General features: G+C 46.2%; 2 protein-coding genes across 2 annotated transcripts in view; one reads left to right on the top strand and one right to left on the bottom strand.

The window, feature by feature from the left end:
- Window positions 1-8,610, top strand: part of Zswim5 (zinc finger SWIM-type containing 5) — a 122,886-nt gene extending 114,276 nt beyond the window's left edge. The window contains exons 12-14 of the mRNA XM_052717555.1: window positions 4,156-4,319; window positions 4,973-5,054; window positions 5,775-8,610. Of these exons, the coding sequence (XP_052573515.1) occupies window positions 4,156-4,319; window positions 4,973-5,054; window positions 5,775-6,637 (1,109 nt within the window). The 3' untranslated portion in view covers window positions 6,638-8,610. The remainder of the gene's footprint in view (window positions 1-4,155; window positions 4,320-4,972; window positions 5,055-5,774) is intronic.
- A 937-nt stretch (window positions 8,611-9,547) lies between these two features.
- Window positions 9,548-13,177, bottom strand: Urod (uroporphyrinogen decarboxylase). Its single transcript, XM_052717564.1, has 10 exons — window positions 13,047-13,177; window positions 12,314-12,426; window positions 12,113-12,192; window positions 11,973-12,035; window positions 11,512-11,709; window positions 11,247-11,408; window positions 10,319-10,456; window positions 10,066-10,166; window positions 9,906-9,972; window positions 9,548-9,783 (listed from the first exon to the last, which is right to left on the bottom strand). Exons 1-10 carry the CDS (start codon window positions 13,064-13,066, stop codon window positions 9,622-9,624), a joined length of 1,104 nt encoding a protein of 367 aa, XP_052573524.1. The 5' UTR covers window positions 13,067-13,177; the 3' UTR covers window positions 9,548-9,621.
- Between the last annotated feature and the right edge of the window lie 746 nt (window positions 13,178-13,923).

The following is a 13,923-nucleotide window of genomic DNA, read 5'->3' as shown; positions in this document are numbered from 1 at the left end:
TTAAAAAAATATTTATTTATTATTTATACAAAGTTCTGCCTGTATGTATGCCTACAGGCCAGAATAGGGCATCTGATCTCATTATAGATGGTTGTGAGCCACCATGTGGTTGTTCTGGAAGAACAGCCAGCATCCTTAATCTCTGAGCCATCTCTTCAGCTCCTCTGGGCTATCTCTCTAGCCCCTCAAATGGTTTTTAAGTTAATGTCTTTTTATTTTTTTCCGGTTTTTCAAGACAGGGTTTCTCTGTGTAATTTTAGTAGTTTTAGTGCCTGTCCTGGATCTCATGCTGTAGCCCAGGCTGGCCTTGAACTCACAGAGATCCTTCTGGCTCTGCCTCCGAGTGCTGGGATTAAAGGCATGTGTCACCACCACCCGGCCTTAAGTTAACTTCTAAATGTACTCTTCTATCTAATAAAGTCAGTTTATTTTTTCCAATGTCAGTTTCAAAATCTATAATATAAAATGGAGATCATTGTCGTGATCTCTCAGCTCCAGGACCATTGGAAGATGTAAGGAAGACTAAGATAGAACTATAAATCTCCACACAGAGTCAGATCCACTTGTTCTAAAGTTAGAGTCCAGAATGACTGATCCCCTGTGAGCTCATGTAGTCATGTTAGCTTTGCGGATTGGTCCCAAAGAGGAGTGAAGAGAGGCTCTAGACAAGGGGCTATGACAAAAAACCAGCTGCCATGGACCTGAAGGGTTTGTGCCAGGAAACTGGGCATTTATTTTAATATGAATTTTTTTAATATAAAATATCTTTGGTGGGAATGCCTTTGGAGGCCAGAATAGGCATCAGATCCCAGGAAGCTATCATTACAAGCTTTGCAAGGTGCCTAATGTGAGTGCTGGTGTGCAGACTTGGGTCCTCATGCTAGAGCAGCAAGTGCTCTTAACTGACAAGCTGTCTCTCCAGGCCCGTGAACTTCCCCTCTGTGGATGTTTTGGAAGAAAAACTCAGAGAAATGATCGACCTGCAGCATGGAAGTTTGTTTCTCCAGCCATCTAAAGTTGTGGCCAAATAAGATTTATTTTGTGACTATCAATTTAATATTGTGGTGGTAACTGCAGAACTCTGTCAGCAAGACAGGGAGAGCTGTCCCAGACTGGCACTGAAAGGGTTAATATCTGCAAGGTCAAAGTCCCTCAGATCAAGTACAGTCTTGATTGTATAATTATGTTTCCAACCCAGTGTGCATTTTTACATATATCACCTAGACACTAGGTGAATTACTCGAGTACTGTGTGATTGGAAGTGGGTATTACTTGGATTCTGCTCAATATCATTTTATTCTGGCTTTTTAAAAAACCTGATACTCATCTCAAGTACCTGCCATGGATGGATTTTGGGAGAACCTGGCAAACTCAAGTGTAGTTATGTGAAGTGAATATAGCAGGCTTTCTCTCCAGGAATTGAGTCCAAAATAGGTATAGATAATAAGAGAATCAGGAGGAAATGGATTCAGAGTGGTTGAAAATGCCCATGAGTTTACTAGCAACTGGGCTCTTGGATTAAAAATTACTGACCTCGTTGAATCTAGATGGGGAAAAATCTATCCAGAACTCCTCGGTGCCAGTAGTGGTAACGGGGATATATGGTACTGAAAATGAGTCTTTCTTCCGTGGTTGGAAGTTAACCAGCATTATCAACAACAACGACAGACTGAAGGATGATGGGGTTTCACTGCCTACGAAGAGTGCAGACCCTGTGTGAAGCAGCCACGGGAACCTTAAAAATATGACCGCTGTACTCTAGGCTGTGTAAAAATTTAAGACTGCAATGTGATTAACCCTGAGTCTTAATTTTCATCCATAGACATAGGTTACAGTTCTTTGTTTTTGTTTTTGTCTGAGCCCTGGCTCTCCTGGAACTTGCTCTGTAGACCAGGCTGGCCTGAAACTCACAGAGATCCTCTTGCCTCTACCTCCCAAGTGCTAGGATTAAGATGTGTACCACTACAACTGACATTCACAGTTCACTTCTTAATCTGTTACGTGAGCTCACAAAATCAAAGTATATATAGCCTTAGTTCGATGTTTTAAATAGCCCTTAAACAAGCAAAATTTACTGTAGAAATAGTAAATGAAAAACAAGCCATATACAGAGAAAGTACTAAAAAAAATACCTAATAAAGGACTTATATCTCATGCCCAGTGGTGGTACTTGCCTTTAATCCCAGCACTCTGGAGGTAGAGGCAGGTGGATCTCTGTGAGTTTAAGGCCAACCTGGTCTACAGAGTGAGTTCCAGAACAGCCAGGGCTACGCAGAGAAACTCTGTCTCAAAAAACCTAAAAGGAAAAAAAAAAAAGACTTATATCCCAAATATACAAAGAATTCTTTTTTGTTTGTTTATTTCTGTTTTTGTTTTTCAAGACAGAATTTCTCTGTGTAACAGCCATGGCTTTCCTGGAACTCACTCTATAGACCAGGCTGGCCTTGAACTCACAAAAATCCACCTGTCTCTGCCTCCCAAGTGTTGGGGGTTAAAGGTGTGCACCATCACCTTCTGGCACAGAGAATTCTTAAACTCATCAGGAAGCTGGTGATATAACCTAGTTGGTAGAGTACATGCCTAGCATGCTTGAAGCCCTGGGTTTGATCCCCAACACTGCATAAACCAGGTATAGCAGTGTACTTCTGTAATCATAGCACTCAAGAGGTGAAGGAAGGAGGATCAGGAGTTCAAGGTCAGACTCTGCTACATAAGTTCAAGACCAACCTAAAATATTCTGTCTCAAAAAAAAAATTGACAGTCCAATTTAAAAAACGGACTAAAACCAGGAGTAGTAGCACACACCTTTAATGCCAGCACTCAGGAAGCAGAGGCAGGTGGATCTCTTGAGTTTGAGCCAGCCTGGTCTACAGAGTGAGTTCTGCAACAGCCAGAACTACATAGTGAGACCCTGTCTCAAAAATAATATAAATAAAATAAATAAAAATTGACTAAAGATCTGAAAAGACATCTTGCCAAAGACAATCTATAGATAGCAAACTGGCATATGAAATGATATTCAAGGTCATGTATCATAGGAAAATGTAAATTTAGTCAATGAGATACCACTATACACTGTTAGAATGACTACAGACCAACATGTTGGCAACAGTGTGGAACAACAGAAACTCACTGCTTAGGGAATGTAAAATAGCACAGCCACTTTGGAAGAGATTTGGCAGGGTTTTGGTTTTTGGTTTTTTTGTTTTTTGTTTTTTTTAACAAAGCTAAATGTAGTCTTAACATATGTTCCAGCAGTCATGTTCTTAGTCAAAAACATATACATACCAAAACCTGCACAGGAACATTTATATATCTATTCATCCTTGCCCCCAAAGCAACCACAATGTTTTTCAGAAGGTTTGAAAACATAAACAAATTGTGATATATCCATACAATGGAATGTTATCTAGCAAGAAAACAAAATAAACCTCACATACAGGAACTTCAGTTGTATATTCCGTATTACAAGAAGTTCAATCTGAAAATGCTACATGCTGTGTGATTCTAACTGTATGACATTACAGTTACCAGGGTCCAAAACATATGGGGAAAAGGTTTGATGAGCATAGGAGTTTTTAGGGCAGTGAAAGTATCCAGTATGACATTGTCATTATGTACTCATGTGACCTGTGTAACACAGAGACAATGTACTTTAAAGTATAGACTTCAGTTACTATTTCAGTTGGGTCACCAAATACTATATGGGAGAAGTGATAGACTGGAGTGAAGACTCAGTAGAAGAGCAGTGGCTGCTCTTCCAGAGGACCTGGGTTCAATTCTCAGCACCCACATGGCAGCTCACAATTTCCTGTAACTCCAGTTGCAAGGAACTGGAGGCCCCCTTCTGACCTCTGTGGGTACCAGGAACACACACAGTACACAGATCTATATATGCAGGTAAAACACCAATATACACAAAATAAAATAACTTTTAGAAAAAAGATGGGCAAGGTGAATTCATATGGATGTCTAGGAACAGAAAGATCCACCAGAGTTTAGAAGAGGCACTTGACCAACTAGAAGAGATGGTAGCATTCAGAAGCACTGAGCAAATTACCATAATTGAACTAGTGTCTGTTGTGAACGACTTACTAGGGAAACTCTAGGAAAACTCTCAAATGAACCCTGCCCCTCCCTTTCCTATCACTATAGGGGATACTCTGAGGCTACGAACTATTCTAGAAGCAATACAGAAGCACATCCATTCTTCCTCCCTCATCTTCAAACTGGCTCAAGATGCGTTCAAGATTGCTACTCCCACGGACAGCAGCACAGACAGCACTCTGCTCAATGTGGCCCTGGAGCTGGGGTTACAGGTATGGGTATGAGACCACTGTGCCAGCTTTAGGTTTCCAAGGGGACTGAACATAGCCATGTCTGCTTCTTTCTGTCTTCCACAATACAAGTTCTAGGGTAGACAGAAGGTAAGGATTCTGTAAAATTGGCCTCCATTTTAAAGTTAAGGCCAGAAGTAAAATAGTTTTAGGCATATAAGGTCCCCATTTTCTCTACCTCTCCCTTCCTCCAAGTCAGTCAAGGTATGATAAGAGTCTTATCTGTTGTTAGTCATGAGAGAAGCCTCATGTCTAGTGAGTGGGGTGGGGAGAAAGTAAACCTATCCACACACAGAGAAAAGACCACTGTTAAAATTATGAAAAAATATTTGTTATTGGGCTGGGAATGTATCTCATTTGGTAGAGTGCTTACCTTCATGCAACAAGATCCTGGGTTCGACCCCTAATATTGCATAAACTAAGCATGGTGGGGTACATCTCTAAGGTCAGTAATAGGGAGGTAGAGACAGGTGATTAGAAGTTCAAGGTCATGTAGAGTAGAAGGCCAGCCTGGGCTACATGAGACCCTGTCTCAGGCAAACAAAAAATGTCCTTTGCATGAAAGAATGAAGTAGAAGGGAGGAGAGGCTCCCAGTTGTCAGGCTTGGCCCCCTGGAAATGCCTCTCGTGTCTAGGTGATGCGGATGACCTTGTCAACCCTTAACTGGAGGCGCCGAGAGATGGTTCGATGGTTGGTTACTTGTGCTACAGAAGTGGGTGAGTCTCCCACCTCCCTCTTCCTCCTGGGGAGTTTGTAGGCCCAACTTTTGGGACAGGAGAGTGAATCCTTAGAGCTGTCACATTTCTATTCCTGGCAGCCTGAGAAAGGATGTGCTGCTAGTGGAAGATGGTCTCAGTTCAGCCAGCCTGAGCCCTCATTGCTCGGACCATATCCTGATATCAGCAGCACTTTGACCCACTGTGATTAGAGAAATGTCTGAGAGTACATTTTCAGCCACCAGGCCCCATGTGCTCCCTTGGGAGGGAGGGAGCCCAGTGATTTGGTCCCAGGCTCTGTCTATGCTTCTGGAAAACCACAGAGAACTTGGAGGCTTGAGACCCATTCTAGAACCCAAAGCCCCAGCACAAGACTCTCCCCAGATGCCCTACTTTAGCTAGAACCCCAGGGAAGCCTAGGGCCCTGCCTTAAGGCAGGCAAACCTGGGACTCTGTAGCTTCATCTTTATGAAGAGCTAAGGGTACAGCAGAGACCTTCAGCTCTCTGGCCTAGGAAGAAAGGGATGGGAAGAGACCCCAGACAGGGTCTGGCCATCTGGGATGCTCCCCTTGCCCTGGTTTGCCTCAGATCCTCTCAAGGCTGCTGAGGAGGAGGGAGAACTCGTCTCTGCAGGGCCAAGTTCAGACCCCAAATGGTAATCTGGGCAGACTTGGATTGAGACCGAGTAGCCACTGCTGAGCTTAGGCTCTCCCTGACAGGTGTTCGGGCCCTGGTGAGCATCTTGCAGAGCTGGTACACACTCTTCACCCCCACCGAGGCTACAAGTATTGTGGCTGCCACAGCTGTATCCCACACCACTATCCTGCGCCTCAGTCTCGACTACCCACAGCGGGAGGAACTGGCTAGCTGTGCTCGCACACTGGCCCTGCAATGTGCTATGAAGGATCCGCAGAGCTGTGCCTTGTCAGCTCTTACACTCTGTGAGAAAGACCACATTGCCTTTGAGGCAGCCTACCAGATTGCCATTGATGCTGCTGCTGGTGGCATGACTCATTCACAGCTCTTCACTATTGCCCGCTACATGGAGCTCCGTGGCTACCCGCTGCGTGCCTTCAAGCTGGCCTCACTGGCCATGAGCCATCTTAACCTGGCCTACAACCAGGACACCCATCCAGCCATCAATGATGTGCTCTGGGCTTGTGCCCTTAGCCACTCACTGGGCAAGAATGAACTGGCAGCTCTCATCCCCCTGGTGGTGAAGAGTGTGCACTGTGCCACAGTGCTTTCCGATATCCTGCGTAGGTGCACAGTGACTGCACCAGGCTTGGCAGGTATCCCAGGCCGTCGCAGCTCTGGAAAGCTCATGTCAACGGACAAAGCTCCACTGCGCCAGCTACTGGATGCCACCATCAATGCCTATATCAACACCACACACTCCCGTCTGACACACATCAGTCCCCGCCATTACGGAGAGTTTATTGAGTTTCTGAGCAAGGCTCGAGAGACATTCCTACTGCCCCAGGATGGTCACTTGCAATTTGCCCAATTCATTGACAACCTCAAACAGATTTACAAAGGCAAGAAGAAGCTGATGCTGCTGGTTCGAGAGCGCTTTGGCTGAGGAAATGGATAGCTTGCTGCCAGGGCAGCCTGGGCTCCCAGATCAGGACATGGACTCTGAAACATCTGTCTACCCTGAGAGGACTCTGAGCACTTGTGGCTGAGCCAAAAGTACCACAGACCTAAGGATGGGGAGAGTCCAACTTTAACCAGTATTCCTGCCTTGGCAAGCTTGTCACGCCAGCCCCACTGTTCCTGGAGGAGCTGGGCCCTGCAGACCGATCAGATGTCCCCACAACATGTCACCTCACGCCCCTATATCCTGCGTGTCCTGGCCATTGGCCTCTCTCCCTTGGCAAACACAGAACACTGTTCCGTCTCAGGGATTGCTTAACCAGAGAAACAGAAGCATTTATGGTACTGTAAATACTATAGTATATGTGTTGTCAAGCATTGTAAAGCTGTAACTATTTATAATTCTGACTGATTTGATGAGCACTTAAAGTAGCTGTGGGTGGGAGGATAGGCTTGTTTTTCTGAGGAGACTCAACCATTTCTCAGGTTTCCCATACAGAGTATATGCTGTTGGCAGTGGATAAGTGGGGGCAGCAGGGAGGAAAATGGACAGTTAAAATCCAGGTCTTGTCTGTGCGGAAACTGTGGCCTGCAGATGGGACAACTAGACTAATGGTCATTGAGAGCAGAGGTCACGCCTGGGCTTAGACATTTGTCTCACAAAGCTGTGACAACAGTGAAGCTCCTGCTCTGCCTCACACACTCCAGGAGCCTGAGGAACACCTGAATAACAAGTGCAGGGAGAAGACCAAGGTCTAGGAAGCCACTGAGCTTATACGACACATCTGCTCTGGTCACCTTTCTGTTAGAGAATCTGTTTTCATCTCCAGTTTGTACGTGTGTATATCTGTATGGATAAGAACATGTGTCTGTGTACAAAGTTACACATGTGCATGCCTGTGTCAGTTCTGTGTGTGTAAATTATGTGACACGTGCTAGACTGTGGGTTTGTTTGCTGTTTCATTGTGTGTGTATGATAATGCATATCTAAGTGTTACGTGTACTCATGTCTACATGTTTAGTGTATATGTGTATCTAGGCACACACAGGTAGTACCTGTGTATAAAGATGTTTGTGTCTGACTGTATGCCTGCTGACCATGGTATGTCTTTATGTGAGTGGTCTCTACATGTCGTCTGCCAGTGTCTTCATGAGTGTGCCTTCTCTCTGCCAGTTTTCTCTTGCCCATTCCTTAGTCTGTTGCTAGCCGAACACTGTTACCCATCTCTGTGCCTCCTCTATTTACCTTCTTTCAGCAAACAAGTTTCTAAGCACTAGTGTCCCTCTGCATTAAGATTGGCCACTTTCACTCCACGGTTCTTTTCTTACACAAACGTGTTTTCTTCCTCTGACTCTCTACCTCAACCTTCCTCTGCCTGCTTTCATCGTGGTCCCACTGGTAGCTGATTTGGAGGCTGAGGCTGGTGTTCCTTTAGCGTTGCCCTTCCTGATGTCTAGTTCTAGTGGGTGACCCCCATCAGCCCATGTTGACCTCCACAGTGTATCACTTTCCTATACTTCATGACCCCTGTGCTTAGCCTGAAATTACAGGAGGTAGCAAGGGCATTCAGAAGAATCAGTTGGATACAGGTGTCTTGAGTGTTTACTGTTTTGTGTCTTAGTTCCCTAGTTGGGTGGGGTTTGATAGGGAAGGGGTGGTATAGCTAGAATATGAACTAAGGACCTTTCTGTCTGACTTTATTTTTCTTTGGAAAACTACTTGTCATCTTTTTTATTCCAAACTGACCAGTAAGTTGTATTTGCTGTTTGTGGCTACTAATGTGTTACTGTCCAGCCAAGGGCCCCTACACTGTCTCAGCCCAATGGGTTGGCAACAAAGGGAAAAGCCACTCCCATTTCTGTATCATGATTGCCCTTTTTTAGCAAGTATGTGAACTCAGTGCTTTTCTATGAATAAATCATGGATCACAGAAAAGATCATTTTTCTAAAAGCAGAAATTGTGTTCTATCAGTAAATGAGGCCCTTCTCTCCTTTGATGGGATAGGGATCTGGTTGGGCCTAGAGATGTACAATAATGGACAGATGAAAAAATTCATTACATCACACCCATCTCTATAGTTCTGACCTCAGAACCTTGTCCTAGGAACGAAACAGTCATGTCCTACTGTCAAATGATAAGCAGAATTCCAGAAATCCTGAGAAAATCCTGAGAAAATCAGTGAGCATGCTCAGAAAATAATGCACAGTAAGCTGAAGTGGCAGCGGATCCTTTGGCTTCAGAGGCCTTCATGCTTTGGTGATGGAGTAGCCTAAGGTGCCAGTCCTGAGCAACTTAGCTCTGGATCTTATACTCTCCCTACTGTGGTATCAAAACTGAAATCTCCTTAGCTCCTGTTTACCTAGATTCCATCTTCCTCTCCTGAACCCCAGAGTAGTTTAGCCACTTCTGTGCCCTTTTTGATCCGTCTTCTCCTTCCTTCAGAGACACAGAGCCCTGTGCCCTATGGACCCTGACCCTTTGTCTATAAATGCCAAAGCCCCAACTATCTGGAAAGGTATACCTAATATCATGTCACTCTCGGGCTTGGATGGCTGATGATAGCACAATGGTAGTGTGAGCCTGGTGTTAATGGTGTAGGGCATGTTTACTGATACCTGAGCCCTGAAACTTGTGGAAGAAGATGCAGAGGAGGCATAAGGAAAAGGAACAAAGGAGCCTGGCCTGGTATAGTACACACCTTTAGTCCCAGCACTTGAGAGACAGAGGTAGGTGGATCTCTGAGTTCCAAGGCCAACCTGGACTACATAGTTCCAAGCCTGTGTGTGTGTGTGTGTGTGTGTGTGTGTGTGTGTGTGTGTGTGTGTAAGAGGGAGAGGAAGTGGGGGGGGGGACAACAGGATAAAAACATAAACCTTTACAAACAAAGGAACATGTTACACTCCAACTCTGGAAGTTTATTCTTCTGGAAACAACCTGTGTTGGTGGTACTTGAGGGGAAGGCATATACTTAATTCTGTCGAAGCAGACGTGAATGTTTGTGTACAGCATCCACAAAGGCTCCTACATGTTCTGGGTCCATGTCTGGGTAAAGTCCATGCCCTAGGTTGGCAATATAGCGTTGTGGCCCAAATTCATCCAGCATGTGCTGCACTAGTCGACCAATCTCTTCCTAGAGGACCAAGATAGAGGAGAGGGAGAGCAGGTATAATAAAACCACACACACGTGATCACCCAACCTTTGCACAATGCATAGAGAAAACCTTGTACACACATGCTGGGCCCGGTTATTACCTCAGATGCATACAAGGCACAGGGATCCAGGTTCCCCTGCAAGGTCACCATCTTTCCCACGCGCTCCCTGTAAGCACATCACCACATTCTCATCACTTCTTTATTTGGGGACTGTACCCCCTCTACCTCAACCTCTAGTGCCTACTGCACCATCACTCACCGGGCTTTCTTTGGTGCCACTGTCCAGTCAAGCCCAACTACCTCATAGCCAGCCTGGGCCAGCTCTTCCAGAGCAAAATGTCCATCCTTAGCAAAGATGATCTGGAGAAAAAGCAGATCTCTGACTCAGCCTTGCTGTGCCCAGTAGCCTTTCTTGGCTGTTCTTCTGCTGCCCTCCAATGGTGACTTCAGTCCACACAGGACTTAGCCCTGAAAGTGCTACAGGCCTTCACTCAGCCTGTCCCAGTCCTCACCATGGGCACTGGCGCCAGACCTTCCTTCTGCAGCCCAGCCTTCACCCGCTTGGCCACATCCCGGATGTAGGGCAGGGCAAACTTGCCAAAGAGCTCCGAGCCAAGATGTCCTGCGTGGGACTCAAAGAGCTGCAATGCCTGTAGATAGGCGATAAGAAAAAGGAAGGCCTAACACACAAAGAAGTGCCTCAGGCCCACATACAGATTATGCCTTAATTCTCCTCAGGTGACTTTAAACCCTGACCTACTCCCTGAGGCTAGGAGCTCAATTCTATTAAAAAAGTTTTGCCTTGAAAAAAGAAGCCAGGAAGTGGTGGCCCATGCCTTTAATCCCAGCACTCAGGAAGCAAATGCAGGTAGATCAATGAGTTCAAGGCCAGCCTGGTCTACAGAGCGAGATCCAGGTTGAGACCCTGTCTCAAAAAAAACAAATAAGAAAGAAAACAGAGAGGCAGTGGTAGCACACACCTTTCATCCCAGCACTTAGGAGGCAAAGGCAAAAGCAGAAGCAGTTTTGCCTTCTCCAGATCCTAGCAGCAACTTCAATTTCCAAAAACTCAGACCTTTAAGCCCTGCTGACAGTTTCAGGAAGGGCTTAGAATCCAAGTGGTTTAACCTGTAAGTCACGGCTCCTTTAAGGCCAAATGACCCATTTCTTTCACAGGGGTCACATATCAGATATTTACATTATAGTTCATAACACTAGAAAACTTACAGCTATGAAGTAGCAACAAAAGAATTTTATGGTTGGGGGTCACCATAACATGAACTGTACTAAAGGATAAGCATTAGGAAGGTTGAAAACCACTTAGATACTCCAACCAGATCACTGGAGGAAAACTAAGATCCCTGCTTTCTCCACTTTAGAAAGCCACTGCTTTGGGTCCTGATGGACCAAACTGCAGCCTGTTTGTCTCTAAAGACTCACCTGAGCACCAGCAGCCACCTGTCCTATTAGATATGGGACCAGAGCATCCGTGAGTATGCCAAGCAGCTTGTGACTGGCCTGTGGTCTTTGGTAGAGCCATCGCTTGGCCTGAGCCATGGTGCTTGAACTGCCACCCTCAATCATATATGTCATCAGGGTCCACTGTGGAAGGATACAAAGATGTCACAGCATAGAATCCTTTGTCTATACCAGACCTGCCAGAACGACCTCTTCATGCTCCAGTTCATGCCCTGTGCAGAATTACCGGAGCACCAGCGAAGCCAATTAACGGCACACGTCCAGCCAGCTGTTGTCGAGTAAGAGTGATGGCTTGGAACACATAGTCCAACTCTGAGGCCACTGTTGCTGGATCCCGTAGACGCTCTAGGTCCCGCTCTTCTCTTAATGGCTCTGGGAATGTGGGTCCTTTGCCAGGTACCATGGTCACCTCCATGCCCAGTGCCTTAAGGGGAATAAAATACCTGGCTTCACAATCTGGAACCGCAGAGGGAAGGGTTCTATTCAACCCATGTGATAAGGAAAGGAAAGAATAAAACCCCTGGCAAACTCCATTTCTTAGTGTTTTCCTCTACCCAGTTATGTACTTGAAACCTGACAAGACAGAGGATTTCCAAGGAGTGTTTTCCTTTCCTTTTGGTTTTTTTTTTTTTTTTTTTTTTTTTTTGGTTTTTTTTAAGCCCACATTCCAGGATCAGGATTGAGTACCTGGGGTACAACAAGAATGTCAGAGAAGATGATGGCAGCATCCAGAGGGAATCTTCTTAGTGGCTGCAGGGAATAACAAATAGGTTAACAAGGAGACACACTGAGGGCACAAATCCCACGCTCGTTTGTGGGGCTCTCACCTGCAGAGTCAGTTCACAACAAGCCTCAGGAGAGCGACAGGTGCTGAAGAAGTCCTGGGTAGACCTAGTTTCCCTAAACTCTGCAAGAGGAGAGCAAGAACAGGACTCAACCCAGGAGGTCTTCTAAAGTTATCATTGGCCCCTGAACTTCACCTTCTAGAGTTTTATCTAGACCATAGCTTTCATAGCTTTGTCCCTGACCTGGTAAGTATCGGCCTGCTTGTCGCATGCACCAAACGGGAGTGTAGTCTGTTTCCTCTCCCCAAGCTGCTTTCAGGAACGTGTCATTCTTCAGCTCCGGAAAATTCTGGAGTCTGGCGATCGGGTGGAGAGGAGAGGTAGGAGTAAGTGTCATGCTAGACTGGGGTTTAGGAAGGCGTGTTCAGTCAAGCACCGCTATCTGCCGCCTCCAGGTCGCTTGCAAACCATGGCTCCCCACCCATTCCGCCTCCTCTCTATCAGGTGGCGCACAAGACGCTAGGAGGGGGGCCCCACTGGGGCCTCTCTCATACACGTTTGTCCAGCTTTCCCAAACTGAAGGGACTGGGGAGGTGGGGGGGTGGAATGAAAATCCAGTAAGGAGAGTTTGGGGGAAAGAAGTTAATCTCAGGGACCGGGCCGCGAGTGGTAGGGTGATCCCCGAAACGAGAGAGAGGATCAGAGTTGATGGTCCCAAGTGCTAGTCAGACGTTCTAAGTCACCTCCGAAAGTCTAGGGACGCAGTCCCGCGAGGTAGTCCCTGGAATGGAGATTAGGGAAGGAGGCAGGGAGCGGGGAAGGTTCTATTCCATGATTGGAAGATTTGGAATCACAGCGATTTGGGTTCGTACTGGGAGAGCTCCAGAAAAATAAGAGTTTAAGGACATATCCCTGAACTGGAAGACTCAGATCAGAAAGCAAGGTAGCCACAGCGCGTGCAGTTGTGTTGACTCACCTCAACCCGTTCGCCTCCATCGTAAACAGTAACTGAGCAGTCTCCGGTCACCGCTTTAATCTGAATCTCCGCCCACACAGCCCAGGCTCCGCCCCTTCCTGAAGAGAACCTGGGATGTCGCCATATTGAGAGCCACGTGACCGTTCCGTCACTGACAGCTGTGGGGCTGCCCTCCCTGCTGCCCGTAGGACCCCAACAATTTTTCACCGTAAAGTCTAGTGTTACGCCGCAGTAACAAACGACCCAAAGAAATGACTTCTCAATACGTCTTAAGGTGGCGTGAGAAAATTGTTCCCATCTGTGGCCTGGAAATCCCGAACTTAGCCCAAGTCTCGCTTTCACTCCCATCCATGAGTCTAACAATGTCTAACAATGTTTTCTGGCAAAGGAATGATGCAAAAGGCTGTACTAAAGGTGCTCTTAATTGCTGAGCCATCTCTCCAGCCCCCGGTAATCACTTTTAGGTGGACAACGAATATTAGTCTCCCGGGATTAGAAGCAACAAATAGCATCTATCCAGAATGATTGAACACTCCTATCAGTGACCGAGGAAGGGGTCATTCTACCAAACATTTAGTCACACCGCCCCTAGGATAGATAGTTCAACAAATTTAAAGATGTTTCTCAAGCAGGGCATGATGGCTCAGCCTTTAATCCCTGCTCTTGGGAGACAGAGGCGGATCTCTGTGAGTTCAAGGCCAGCCTGGTCTGCATAATGGGTTCCGGGGCAGTCAGGGCTACACAGAGAAATCCTGTCTAGAAAAACAGGGGGCTGGGGGAGGGGGAGAGGATGTAGTTGCAGTGATCGAGGGAAGACAGAATAGTGGCTTGAACAAGGGTAGCAGCACTAGCTTGAATAAAGCCAGTGAGAGGATCG

This window comes from Peromyscus californicus, unplaced genomic scaffold (assembly GCF_007827085.1).
Source record: "Peromyscus californicus insignis strain IS unplaced genomic scaffold, ASM782708v3 Scaffold_5__1_contigs__length_169319896, whole genome shotgun sequence".
Lineage (NCBI taxonomy): Eukaryota > Metazoa > Chordata > Mammalia > Rodentia > Cricetidae > Peromyscus > Peromyscus californicus.
This window is presented reverse-complemented; position numbering and strand designations above follow the sequence as displayed.

What these genes read in the sequence shown, in the direction of transcription:
- Urod (XM_052717564.1), bottom strand. Translation starts at nt 13,066, where the DNA reads ATGGAGGCGAACGGGTTGAG. An exon ending in AGCAGGCCGATACTTACCAG is followed by an intron (nt 12,193 to 12,313) that starts GTCAGGGACAAA and finishes CTCCTCTTGCAG; the next exon opens with AGTTTAGGGAAACTAGGTCT. An exon ending in GTGGCACCAAAGAAAGCCCG is followed by an intron (nt 9,973 to 10,065) that starts GTGAGTGATGGT and finishes ATGTGCTTACAG; the next exon opens with GGAGCGCGTGGGAAAGATGG.